Source organism: Petaurus breviceps, unplaced genomic scaffold (assembly GCF_028583685.1).
Source record: "Petaurus breviceps papuanus isolate PSGF00001 unplaced genomic scaffold, PetGlider_PUasm1.0 90879, whole genome shotgun sequence".
NCBI lineage: Eukaryota > Metazoa > Chordata > Mammalia > Diprotodontia > Petauridae > Petaurus > Petaurus breviceps.
Genome location: NW_027187368.1, coordinates 11,846,237 through 11,860,102, shown reverse-complemented (window position 1 = coordinate 11,860,102; position 13,866 = coordinate 11,846,237). Strand labels below are relative to the sequence as shown.

At 42.1% G+C, this 13,866-nt stretch overlaps 1 protein-coding gene across 1 annotated transcript in view; it reads right to left on the bottom strand.

Moving 5' to 3' along the window:
- AKNA (AT-hook transcription factor) overlaps positions 1–13,866 on the bottom strand; it is a 67,501-nt gene that overhangs the window by 23,373 nt on the left and 30,262 nt on the right. Inside the window, exons 5-10 of the mRNA XM_069073847.1 lie at positions 12,767–12,924; positions 10,572–10,631; positions 9,183–9,310; positions 5,672–5,888; positions 1,497–1,654; positions 208–375 (exon numbers count right to left, since the gene is read on the bottom strand). Coding sequence (XP_068929948.1) covers positions 208–375; positions 1,497–1,654; positions 5,672–5,888; positions 9,183–9,310; positions 10,572–10,631; positions 12,767–12,924 — 889 coding nt within the window. The remainder of the gene's footprint in view (positions 1–207; positions 376–1,496; positions 1,655–5,671; positions 5,889–9,182; positions 9,311–10,571; positions 10,632–12,766; positions 12,925–13,866) is intronic.

The window sequence follows — 13,866 nt, the reverse complement described above, 5'->3', positions numbered from 1 at the left end:
CTCACCCCTATTTATAATTTAAGGTTTCCAGCTGGAGGGGGTGGGGAGAGGACTGCTTTCTTTTTATCTTTGGATCCAAACTATATACTTTGCACATAGACAGTACTTAACAAATGTTTTATTGGACCAGGGACAAACTTAACGTCCTTCCTCATTAAGATGCCTGATTCTAGTAAAGAATGAATAGCCAAGGGGCAAGTGACTTACTCAAGAGGGTTCGGGTGCCTCCCTTCCTCTTGTTCTGTCCTCCTCGAACTGGGATCAAAAGCACTGGGATTCCCAGTAACTGGCCCATCAGCTTCCTGAGCGGAATTCTTTTCTTCCTGGTCTTCTTCCAACTTGACAGCATCAGGGAACAACTTGATACTGTGGTATCTACAATGGGCCAAACAGAAGAGGTGTGACCTTGAGTACTACCATCTGCTGTCCTGAAGTGCTCTTGGCTGGGAAACATTACAGACATGACCAAAAACTGGTACTCAACATGGATGACTAAACTTCTGGGGCCTGGCCACATCTTCAATTCAGTCTCCAAGCCATGAATGAGACGCTTCTTCCAAGCAGATCACTTAGTGCATCCTCTCTTATGGATGAATCCCCCAAATGACTGGATCATGACTCTCTCAGAGCAGCTTTTATAAAAGCTAGATAGGACTCTGAGAGGTCATATAGTCCATCCCCCTGCCTTCACATAGCATTATATTAACCCATCCCAGGCAGATGAGACTCCACCCTAACTTCCAAAAGTTTTCAGAGGAGACTCTATAACAACCTACACTTAAAACAGATTCTAGTGTGGAATGCCTATGGGAGAGGGATTCTTTTTGTCTTTCTTTGCATCCCCAACTCTTAGCACAGTGCTTCCTGGCATAATGTAAATTTCCTTATTCACACTAGAGTTCAAATTAACCAGATTTTTTTTTCTGTCCTCAATTTGTAGGAGGAATAGGAGAGGTAAACAATAATAGGAAAAAAAAACAAGCTGGCGTTGGGGATTTTGTCTAAAACAATCTTCCTGGAGATGTTTATAGAATTCATATTCATTCAACTGTGTCTCCAGTACCTCTCCATCTCTACTCTTAAGCACTGAGAATTGATGGCCCCAAAGCCCTAGGGGATGCCTACAGTGGTCAAAGGGAAAAAAATGAAGCATTCTTGAGACTCTAACTTATCCATACAGGAAAATGGACTCAAGATATTTTAAAGAAATATTTTCAATATGGGTTGAAACAAAAAAGGGCTGGGTTTGCCACCTACAGCTTATACTATTCCAGCAAACTGAATTTCCCAGTAATTAAGTATTATCAAGTATGAAGTATAATCAAGGTTTTCATGAGTTTTTCCTAACAGTTTACCAGGTCTTTGTACAGGTTCCCCAATTTGTTTGGACACAAAGTGGGCTGGGAAGGTCTGAGGATGGAGGTTAGAGCCAGGAAGGTTGGCAAGTTCCCATAAGTGGATGGGGCTCTCTCTGACCCTCCCCCTTGATCACTTACTGGGCTGTAAGGCTCTGGAAATCCTGCTCCATTTGGAGCTGTTTGTACTGAAGTGGCTGTGGCAATGCAGGACTCTCATCATCTAACTCGCTGCTGGCAGAGCTTGCTTCTGTGTGGGCTCCAGACAGAAAAGTGTGGCCATTCTGGACAGCTGGGGTCTGTGGGAAAGAGAGGCAAGGACTCAGAGAGAGCTCAATTAGCCCCAGTGTTCTGGACCAAACAACTGGGGGAGATAACTCTCCCAACCTCACCAGGAAAATTCATTCATGCAACCTGGGTTATACTTAGCCCTATCTTATGAATGGGCAGAAGATAGAGCACCAGGTGGTATTTTCCTCAGTCAGGCTATTGACTCTCATTTCTTAACTTTCTTGCATTATTCTCATTTCTCTTCCCAGTTTTTCCTCCACTTTTCTTATCTGCTTCTTAAGGTCCTCTATGGCCTGTAACCAGCTCGTATTTTCCTTTGAAGCTTTTGGTGCAGGAGTTCTGACTTCACTGTCTTCCTCGTGTTCCATGCTTTGATCCTTTTTGTCCCCAAAATAGAAGTCTAATGTTGAATTGATTTGCTTGGTTTGCTTCCTTTGCCTGCTCATTTTGCCACTCAATTACTTGACTTTTGGGCTTTTTGCCACAGTAGGACTCTGCTACCAGACAGGGGAGCTTCGTCCCAAATGCTGGGGTTTTCTTAGCTGCTGGAGGTATTAGTTGGGTGCCCTCTCTGAAGCCTCCACACACTGTGGCAAGCTGTTCACACACCCCAGGACCTCCACCCTAGACCACAATTCAGATCTAAGCAGGTTAAAGCAAGAGCGATTACTCCTCAGATTGGTTGCTTGGTCCCCCTAAACTCTGCAGGCCAGGAGCTGAAGCTGCCATGTGGGGGCAGCTGCACAGCCGTGGCTCCTCAGCAGCTTCTAGCCCTAGGGAAAGAGGTCAGTGCACTCCCAACTACTGGATCCCAAAATCCACACTGCACTGACCTCTCAATTTGTCCTTCTCATCTATGCATTGATGACTCTGGAAATGGCCATGGTTGCTGGTGATCTGGGGTCCCTCCAGCCGGTGGTTGGTTAGGCCCACCCTGGGGCTAAAACCTTGGCATGGGGCTGGGCTCAGCTCCCAGAGCACTGTGCTGGCTGCAGGAGGTTAGCTTCTTTGTGTCATTTTGTGGGTTCTGTAGCTCCAAAGTTTGTTCAGAGTCCCCTTTTACATGAATTGGGGGAGGTGGAAGCTGGAGTCCCGCGGAAGTCCTGTTTCTATGCTGCCATCTTGATTCCACCCCCCTGAGCCCAAGTTTTACAGAACAAATCCTTTTATTAAGGGGATTTGTTCTCTGAAGTTTGGATTCAGTTGAAGGGCCGCCCTTGAGGACCTAGAGGTCCATGTGTGGCCTCAAGGCTGCAAGTTCCCCACACCTGAAGCCCATGTCTCCTTCTCTTATTCATAGGATGGCATGACAGATAAACACAAGAAGAGACCAAAAGCGTGGTAAGAGATGCACTTTCCTCCCTCTTTGTCTTTGGCCATTCTGGTGCCTGTGCCTGAAATACACTTTCTCCCCATCTTTGCTCATGAAAGTTCTATTCATCTTCTAAAGTGCTGATCAAATGCAGCTTCCCTCAGAAAGTCAGCTCTGTTCCTCCCCTGTGCAAAATGACTTTCACCCTTGAGCCCGCTGTCAGGAAGACCTGAGTTCAAATCTGGACTTAGCTGGGCAAGTCATTTAACTTCTGTTTGCTTCAGTTGCTTAATGATAAAGTGGAGAACACTTAACCTTGGAGGGTTGCTATAAGGATCAAATGAGATGGCACAGTGCCTGGCACATGGCAGGGACAATATAATGCTTATTCCCTTCCCTTTCTCCCATCCGACCTCAGTCTATTGTTCTGTGACTCTCGAGCACTTACTGCAAGACGTTGCATATTATATACTTATCTCCATCTTTGAACAAGAGCTCAATTTTCTACAGCCCTTCAGAGTGTACAAAGGGCTTTTTATAAAACAGCTGTACCATGTAGGAAGTGCAAATACTATTTTCATTTTATACATGAGAAAGCAAAAGCTAAGAGACATTAAGTGACTTGCCCAAGGTCACAAAACTAGTAAATATTGAAAATGGGGTTTTAGCCCACTGACTTCAATTCCAGTGTTCTTCCCTCTTATAATTAGTCCACAAGCATTAAGCAGTGCCGGGCACAATGCTAAGTACTGTTGTTCAGTCATTTTCAATCATGTCTGACTCTTTGTGACCCCATTTGGGGTTTTCTTGGCAGAGATACTGGGGTGTTTTGCCATTTCCTTCTCCAGCTCATTTTACATAGGAGGAAACTGAGGCAAACAGGGTTAAGTGATTTGCCTAGAGACACACAGCTAGTAAGTGTCTAAGACCAGATTTGAACTCAGGTCTTCCTGACTCCAGGACCAGGAGCTCTAGCCACCGGCAGAAACAGTCCCTGCCCTCATGGAGGCCACATTCTACTCTGGAAGGCACCATGTGAATAATTAGTTCATGAAAGATACACACAGAGTAGATGGAAGGGAAGCTCATGGGGGAAGGTAATAACAATGGGAGAAAGGCCTCTGTAGAAGGCAGGAATTGAGCTGAGCCCTGAAGGAAACCAAAGAACCTAAGAGCCAGAAATTAGGAGGGAGATTATTCCAGATATGGGGACAATTAGGGAAAAGGTACGAGATGGGAGATAGGGTGTAGTATGGAAGAGCATGATGTATAATTTCTCTGTGGGCAGGGACTAGTTAGCACCATCACCCTGACCCTCACCAGCAGCACCTAGTACTTAGCAGGCCTTGAAAGATCAACATCCAATAAACATATGCTTCTGATTTTCACTCTCCTAGAAGGTAAAATGTAAAATGTAGGTGGCACAGTAGATAGAGCACCAGACCTGGAGTCAGGAAGAACCCTCTTTCTGAGTTCAAATCTGACCTTAGACACTTAGTTGTGTGACCCTGGGCAAGTCACTTAACCCTCTTTGCCTCAGTTTCCTCATCTATAAAATTAGTGGGAGAAGGAAATGGCAAACTACTCCAGTATCTTTGCCAAGAAAATCCCAAATGGGGTCATGAAGAGTTGAATATGACTGAAATTACTGAACAAAAAAAAAAGGTAAAATGCTGTCTTGCAATGGTATCCCAGAAGAAAAGACACTGTTGGGTTGGAGCCTCAAACAATACAGAGCAATACAACTAAATCTTGTTTTATTTTGTTTTCTGGAGGGCAGTTGGGTTAAGTGACTTGCCCAAAGTCACATGGCTAGTTTTTGTGTTAAGTGTCTGAGGCCAGATTTGAACTCAGTTCCTCCTGACTACAGGGCCAGTGCTCTATTCACTGCACCACCTAGCCACCCCAATACAACTAAATCTTTAGAAAACACATTTGCCTGTAAACAGTCTGAACTACAAAGTCTGTCTTAGCTTAACTTCTCACTCCTTGCTTCTACTAACCCTCCTCCATGTCTGTCTGTCTTTCTCTCTCTGTCTTTGTCTGTCTACCCTTCTGTCCGTCTCTGTCTTTTTCTGGTTTCTATCTCTCTGTCTCTGATTTCTCTTTCTGTCCCTGTCTCTCTTTCTCTGTCTCTCTCTGCCTCTGTCCTTGCCATCCTCCCCCTCCCCCCACCACATCTCCCTCTGTCTCTGTTTCTATCTCTCTTTCCTGTCTGCCCCTGTCTCTCTTTCCCCATTGCCACCACCCTCAGCTAGGCCCTTATTATTAGTCCACTCACTAGGACAACTATAACAGCTTTCTAACGGATCTTCCCTCCTCTGATCTCTCTCCCTTCTATTATCCCTTCTATATCCTTCACATTGCTGCCAGAATAAATTTCCTTAGGCATAGACTTGGACTCCTCTTAATAAAAATCTTCAGAAGCTCCTAATTGCTTCCAAACTAAAGTTCAAATCCCTTTTATCAGCATTCAAGGCCCTCTGAAATCTGGTTCCATGAGAAGTGCTTGATAAATTCTTTTGCGTTCTATTGCTTGCCCTACTTGACCAGTCCAAGAGAACCCAAGCGTGTCTTAACAGTAAACACTGAGTCAGACTCAAACAGATTCTCATGAAGATCTCACACAGAAAAAGAAACAATAAGTCTAACATAGTTCATTCCTCACTGAGCTCCCAGACTGCTTTACTCCTGTAGTGGGAAAAGGAGTTACCTCAGGATAGGGGGTGCGGACAGTCGGCATCGGGGCTTGAGGTGATAGAGCAGGAGACTGAGTTGGCAGGTCTGATATGGGTGAAGCTGCTGAGCTGCCACGGGACTTTTCTTCTGGAGGGGTCCTTGGAGAGAGCTGGTCAGGTCTTAAGTAATCTGTCTCATCCATGAGCTCCTCAAGGTGCATTCCTAGTCGAAATATCTCTCCTTCCACTTCCCTGAAACAGGTCAAACCATGGTTATGGAGAGAAGTGAGGAGAATGAAGTGAGAAGAGGGGAGGAAGGAGGGAGGAAGGGAGGGAGGGAGAGAGAGAGAGGGGGGATGGAGAGAGATGGAGGGAGAGAGGGAGAGAGAGAGAGACAGAGAGACAGAGAGAGACAGAGAGAGAGAGAGACAGAGAGAGACAGAGAGAGAGACAGAGAGAGAGAGAGAGAGAGAGACACACACACACACAGAGACAGAGAGGAAAAGGAGGGAGAGAGAGAAAGAGGGAGGGGGGAGGGAACTTAGGAAAACTTGGGTTCAAGTAGCACATTTGACACACATTGGTTGCTGGATCCTGGGCAAGTCATTTAAACTTAACTCCTCAGTGTAACTGGCTATCCTCTTAAGACTGTAAGGTTGTAGAGAAGATCTTGTATTGGTAGAGAGAGTTTCTTACCAGGAACTCCTTAAACTGATGAAATCACAGACCCAATTAAAAATAAAACAACCTGTGGTAGACTCACCCCTGTAGAGAGAGGGACCTTGGGCTAGATACCTCCTAGCATTGTATAAAACATAAAATCTCTACTTAGAAGGAAACTTAGTCTGACCTCATTTTACTTATGAGGAAACTGAGACCCAGAGGAAGGAGAATGACTTGGCCCAAAGTCACAAAGTAAATAAGTAGCAGCCTGCTCCCAAATTCAGTGCTGCTTACATGAGGCTATGCTGACTCTGCTTACTAAGGAGAGAAAAATCTCAGACATAGAAACATGAATATTGGCCCAGTAGAAGAACAGAGACCTAATGTCCAGAAAGCAAATAAGCCAGGAAGACCTAGAGCCTCTGAAGGCCTAGGCTGGCAAGGAGCTGAGAGGCGGGGGCTGCCAGGGCAGAGTGATTCCTTCCCCCAGGGCTCCATCAGAACCCACTGCTTCCATTCACAGGTTCCCATGTATGTAACCAGAGAAACAGACCCTCATTGGCTTTGGTTCCAGGCTGTTCATTGGGTTGCCTTACTCTCTGTTTTAAGTCTTCCAGCCCAAGTAGCAAAAATCTGCCTGTATCTTCACCAGCTAATCTGCAAGAGCAGAGGTGTTCTATGTTCACTGACACAAACCTCAGGCAGTTAGACAGCAGTAATGCTGCAAGGTGTGTGGGGGACACATCTCTTTCCATATAGTTTGTATGAATTCTTCCTAAGAGCTCAAATAGCACTATCTCTTGTTAGAGACAGGAGTTTTCTGGAGCCAGATACCACTGCCTCACTACATCTGACTGTTAAATTTTGAGCATAAGTATTTGTACATTAAGAAATTAGCCAATAGTACAAATCAAGCCCTGACATATAAGTTCTCGAAGAGAGTGGTACCAATGCCTGGGGGGCACTGGAATGAGGGGGCAGGGTGGTGGTGGTATTTTAAAAGACCATTACAGTGTTAAAGAAAGTAAATTTCCTGGGTGGGGGTAGGGGGGGTAGGGAGGGAAGGGTGTGCTGAGTGTTGTTTTTTTTTTTAAGAGGGAGATAGGCCAAATAAGTCTGGGAACCCATTTGAACAATGAAGATTAAGCTTAAAAGTGTGTCATGGGTACTTTTCCCCCTCAGAGATCCAGTGTTAAACATTTACCAGCAACCCCTAGTTAGAGGTTCTCTAGATCAGTAAGGGCACAATTTCTCTTGTTTTACTATGGGCCTTGCTAACAAGAAAAAAAAAAATCACAAAATCTTAGGGTTAGAAAGGACCACCACCACTTCTCCACACTCAAAAAACTCCAGTGGCTCCCTATTACTTCGAGGATCAAATATAAAGTCCTCTGTTCGCAATTTAAAGTTCTTCTTATCTAGCTCCTTCCTACCTTTCCATTCTCTTTATTTCACTCCCCTTTATGAATTCTATGACCCAACAACACTGGACCTACTTTCTGTCCCTCACACAAGACAGTCCATCTTCCCTCTCTGTCCTTTTTCCCTGAATGTCCCCCATTCTTGGAATACATAATATCAACCTCCTTGGCCTCTTTCAAGACTCAGCTCAAATTATGTTCAGCAGGAGGCTTTTTCCCTCTCTCCCAGATGTTGGTCCCTTCCTCGCTCGGACTACCTTCCATCTACTTTTTTTGGTATATTTTGTATGTCTCTAATTATTTACATGTTCTCTTTCTCATTAGAATGTGTGCTTCTGCTTAGCAGCAGTATATAGTACTTAATAGAACTTAACAATGCTTGTTAATTAAAAATGAGGCTCAGCAATTTGTGGTATATGATTTTGATGGAATATTACTGTGCTATATAAGAAATGATGAGCAGGATGATTTCAGAAAAACCGGGAAGTATTACATAAACTGACACAGAGTGAAATGAGCAGAACCAGGAGAACACTGGACACAGTAATAGCAATTTGTATGAACAACTGTGAATGACTTAGCTATTCTCAGTAACTCAATGATCCAAGACAATTCTGAAGGATTTAAGATGAAAAATGCTATCCACATCCAGAGAAAGAACTGATGGTGTCTGAATATAGATCAAAGCACACTTTTGTTTTTCTTTATTTTTCTTGGGTTTTGGTGGGGCTAGGGAAATGTTTTCTTTCACAACATGACTAATATGGAAATATGTTTAGTATGACTGAAAATGTAGAGCCTATATCAAATTGTTTATCCTCCTAATGAGGGGGGAAGGGAGGAAGGGAGGAACAGAATCTGCACACAAAATTTTTAAAAACAAATGTTAAAATTGTTTTTATATGTAATTGGGGAAAAAAATAAAACAATTTTTTAAAGAAAGAAAACAAGGTCCAGGAAGGGGAAGTTACATGACTTGACCAAGTCATGCAGGTAATAATCACGAGAGGAAGAATTTGAACTCAGAGCCTCTTAATACATTGATACTGGTTGCAGACTCATTCAGTCCCTCAATGCTCTACTTACATTATTAGAGAGAGTTCCTCTCAATGAGTTCCTCATACTAATGAAATTATAGGCAGAGTACTTATCCCCATTAGCTCATTTTACTTATTAATACTGAGTCACATAATCATTATGTATAAAATACTTTGAAAGGATGAAACTGTATCACTTTTTAAAAATTCCACAAATTGGATTTTTCATTAAGGAGATAAGGCTTCCTGTGCCACTTACTTTCCATGTTACCACCACCCTCCCAGCTGATTATTCTGAATCACTGAAGATTAACAGCAATTCCCCTAGAATATAATTCCAAGAACTTTGAGGGCAATTTTAGGGATAAAACCCTGGTCATGCACATGTCATCCTCTCAGGAAATGGGTTCCCTTTCCTAACATACCTGTTAGGATCAAATTCACCAGGAGGAACGTCAGATGCCTGAAGCTGTTGCACACGTCTGTGCTCTCCTCGTGCCCAGAGAAAGGCTTTCTCCAAAGCATCCTGCTCTTCCTTCAGTCTCCAAAACCCCTGGAATAAGAACACAGAGACGCATGAGCTTCCACAGGCCATGGGAGCCCCACAGAGTCACAGAATGGGCAGTATACGTGCCAGCAGTTACACAGAGCTAGGGACAGTCTAAATGTCCCTATGAGATTAATTCAGGGACTGGCAATTTATAACTGCACAGCAGAGTGAGTTAATCTCTAGCTTTGGAGCTTGTGACATCTAGGTTCAAATCCCACCTCTGATAGCTTAGCTTGATTTCACATTTCTCCCCATTATTCATTAAACATTTTTCCTGTATTATAATTGTTATATTGTCATATATAATTATAAATATTATGTATAATATAAATATATAGTATATGCTATATATTATATATACTACATATAATATAGTATATGATATAAATATTATAACCATTATACTGTTCTCCACAAACCAGTTTCCATCCCCAGTCTCCCTGATCTTGCAAAGCCTGTCCCCCAGGCCTGGAATATACTCCCTCCAACTTGGAAATTCCTTAACTCCTTTCAAGGATCTACTCAAGTACTATCTTTACTTATTCCCCCAGTTTAAGTTACTCTGTGTGTGTATTTTATATTTACTTCTCCATGTACATGTGAATCTCCTTATATCCCTCTGCCCCCAACAAGGATGTAAAGAGTCTGAAGGCAAGAACTCTAATTTTTGCCTTAATATCCCCAGCACCTACCACATTGTGTCTGGAATATAGTAGGCATTTAATAAACTCTTGTTAAATTGAAATGAGGCTGTTATTATTGCCAAAAGTTAAAAAAACGGGCCAGAACACGACATTACTAAGACTACTCCTAGCTTCTTTGATAAAATACCAGCCAAGTTGGCATCCTGAATGCAAATCAATTTTCAATAGTATGAAGGCTAGTTACAGTCACTCCACGCACCTGGTTGGATTTTCTAAGTTGGCACAAATGAGTCTAGATCCTTTATGTGGTCAGCATATTCATAACAGGTTAATTTATCTATTATATGCATTTGTTAACATACATATATTATTAAACATAAGTATATTATATGTATGCTATATGAATTTATATAAATCAATGTATAGGTATATTATCTATAAATTACATATAAATATAAAATTATATTTCTATATCATTATAATAAGCTGGAGGGACAGGGGGTGAGGTGAAGACTAATTCCGAGTATATTAATAAAAATAAATATACATATAAGACATAGATGCATAACTCAGATTCTATGGACAAATCCTGAAGTGAGAAAAGCAGCAGCTAATGGTACCTTGAGCTGATCCTGAGGTGCCAACATTCCTTCTTGGAGTAATCCTTCAAAAGATTCCACCTGGATTAAGGAAAAAAGTGTGTACATCATCAGCCAGTAGCTCTCCAAAATTACTCAGGGTGACAGCTTTGAATGCATCCTTTTCAGACACTGGTTCTTAAACTCAGGGCCCCATGCACATTATGTGTTCAGAGCAGGTCCAGTTTCCTAACTCTGTTCCCTTTTGTCCTCATGTGATTGGGAAGCAGACTGCTGGAGGGCAGGACAGCACAGAAGGAATCCCCCTGGGCCTTACTCAGGTGACTAGATGCAGCTCAGTGGCTCTTTAGGGATCCTTTTCAAACCAAAGCAAGTTTATTGTCACGTCTCTAGGAAGGTTTTGGTGCCCTGTGGATCCTCTGGGTGAGTTCCACAAAACCTCTAGGACTTTACTAATTCTGATCACTTGGTTTTGTTTGTGGTGTGTTGGAAAGAGCCCTAGATCTGTAGCCAAAAGATCTAAGTGAGAAGCCTGGTTCTGCTGCTAATCTATTGTGAGGCCTTAGGCAAAGCATGGCACCTCTGATGGATGGCCTCAGTTTCCCCTACTATAAAATGAGGGGCTTTAAGACTACATCATCTTGGGGGTGGCTAGGTGGTGCAGTGAGTAAAGCGCCGGCCCCGGAGTTAGGAGAACCCAAATTCAGTTACCCAAGGCCTCAGACACTTAATACCCCCATACACAAAAAACTAGCCATGTAACCTTGGGCAAGTTACTTAACCCCAATTGCCCTCCAAAAGGCAAAAAAAAAAAAAAAAGACTACATCATCTCAAAGGTCCTTTCTAGCTCTAAAATCCTATGATACTATGCTTTTTGAAAAATAAGTTCTTTGATGGAAGAAACTATAACTTTGATTTTCAGGAACAAAAAGAAGCTAGAATTCTTTTTAATCCCAGGATTGTGAGTCAAGAGCCTACTCCAGCTCTGTAATTATCTGTGTGACTTTCAACAAATTACTTCAGTTCTTTCGGACTCAGCTTTCCCATCAGTCAAATTGAAGTACCCATTAATAGTCTATAATTCTTAGAATTTTTACTTAATTAAATCTTATTTTATTAAATATTTTTAAGATTACATATTAATTTTTTCATCAGTTTTTGGGTGATTTTTGTTTTTATATCACAGTTACTTCTGGATCTAGCCCCCCTGTTCCTCTACCCTAATTGCACACTTCCTTGTAATACAGAAAAGAAAATTAATAAAAAAAAAACCCAACCCAATACACCAACCATGTCTGACAAAGCCGGCAAACTTCTGCCCCTACATGTAGTCCTCCACCTTTTGGCTACTATAATTTCTCAGAGTTCAGATCACTTTTCACATTCTTTACTATGAACCAATATTTATTTAACCTAGAAGAGAGAAAACTGATGGGAAATTTTATGATGGCATGTAAAAAATTACACAGGACTCTGAGAAAGGATTATGAGTTACTATTCCCCTTCTCCAATGAGACCTAAACAAGAAGACATGAGTTTGAACAACATGAAGACTTAGACCCTGGGGTGTGCTGGAGACAGCTCTAACCTGTTTATGAGAGTGTTAAATTTTCATTGTGAATGTTGTTACCTCATAAATTGGCATTTACTACAAATCAGGGTTTGATGTATTGTTTTGTTGACTATTCAGACTTAAGAAAGTGTTAACGTGGTGGCTAGGTGGCACAGTGAATAGAGCATTGGCCCTGGAGGCAGGAGGACCTGATTTCAAATCCAGCCTCAGACACTTAACACAAGAACTAGCTGTGTGACCCTGGGCAGGTTGCTTAACCCCAATTGCCCTCCAAAAAGCAAAAATAAATAAATAAATAAAGAGTTATCATTAAAAAAAAGTGTTAACAATGAAGTTTAAACATAAAGTGTATTTGCACACATTTTCCCCCAGTTTTTAAACATTGACCAAGCATACCCCTTTTTAGATTAGATATAAGGAAGAATTTCCAGATATCAAGAACTTTTTAAACATCCCCTTCAGTAATCAGAAGATCCCTCCTTCTGTGTTTTTTTCTTTCTGGGATGGTTGGGCTCTAGCCCTTTATGGGAGCAGGGGCAGGGGAAAACAGTGTCTGGAAGTTCTAGAACTTGAAATTTTCTGTCTTTGTTTTATGCTCCTTTGTCCTTTTTGCAAATACTCTGTAGCTGAGACTTGGCTCACCTGTGCTAGGAACTTGACCACCTCGTTGGCCAGAGTCTGGGTCAGACGATCTCCCAGGGATGGTTCTTGCATAGAAGTACCACTGCCACATTCCATGCCACCACCAGGGTATGCGGCAGCTGGGGATGGAATCAGATCACCTCGAGTTGCTGATAGTTCTAGAATAGATCGATGTTGATAGTCAAGTTCAGGGATGGAGTCTAACAATGGCCCTTTCTGTGGCAGAAATACAAACCAAGAGGGTACAACAGACCCAGAACCTAAGCGAGACCCCGGTGACTACTTGAAGCAGGAATGAGGGCTAAAAGGAGTATCCTGTTCCCACCCTGTCCCCAGAAGCCAATAGTCACAGAAAACCTCAGGGACCTTAAAGTCCCAGTACCCAATGGGTTCTTAGGTTCCAGGGCCCAATGGGCCCCAGCTATTCCAGTTAATCAATGCCATTGTGCTGGTCATATTAGAAACTTACAATGATAACATACCCAAAAACATAAAACAGACTTTAGTTTTAGGTAATAATAGTGCTGAAATAATAGAAAAGGAAATTAGATGGTGAAGCAGATAAAGCAGTGGGCCTAAAGATGGGAAGCCTCAGATATTTATTAGCTGTATGATGTTGGGCAAGTCATTTAACCTCTATCTGTCTCAGTTTCCTGAGCTGTAAAATAGGGATAATGATCACACCTACCTCCCAGATTTGTTGTGAGGATCAAATGAGATAATATTTGTAAAAGTGAATGGCACACAGTAGGTACTATATAAAAGATAGCTATTATTATTATCATTAAAAGTGCTAAGAAGCATAGTTTTTAGTTCCTCTAAGAAGCATTATCTTAACTTTGGGTACTCCAAATGTCAGATCTCTGTCCAATGACAAGTTTATAGAGTTCCTTAAAAATATAATGACTCATATTTCTATGCATTTTAAGGATTACAACATGCCTTCCTACCAACAACCCTTAGACCTGATACCTATAGTTATCCTACCCATCTTATAGATGTGGTAACTGGGACTCAGGGAAGTCAAGTGACTTGTCTAGTGTCACATTCCTAGTAAGTGCTGGAGCTAGAAATCAAACCAAAGTCTATTCTAACTGTAA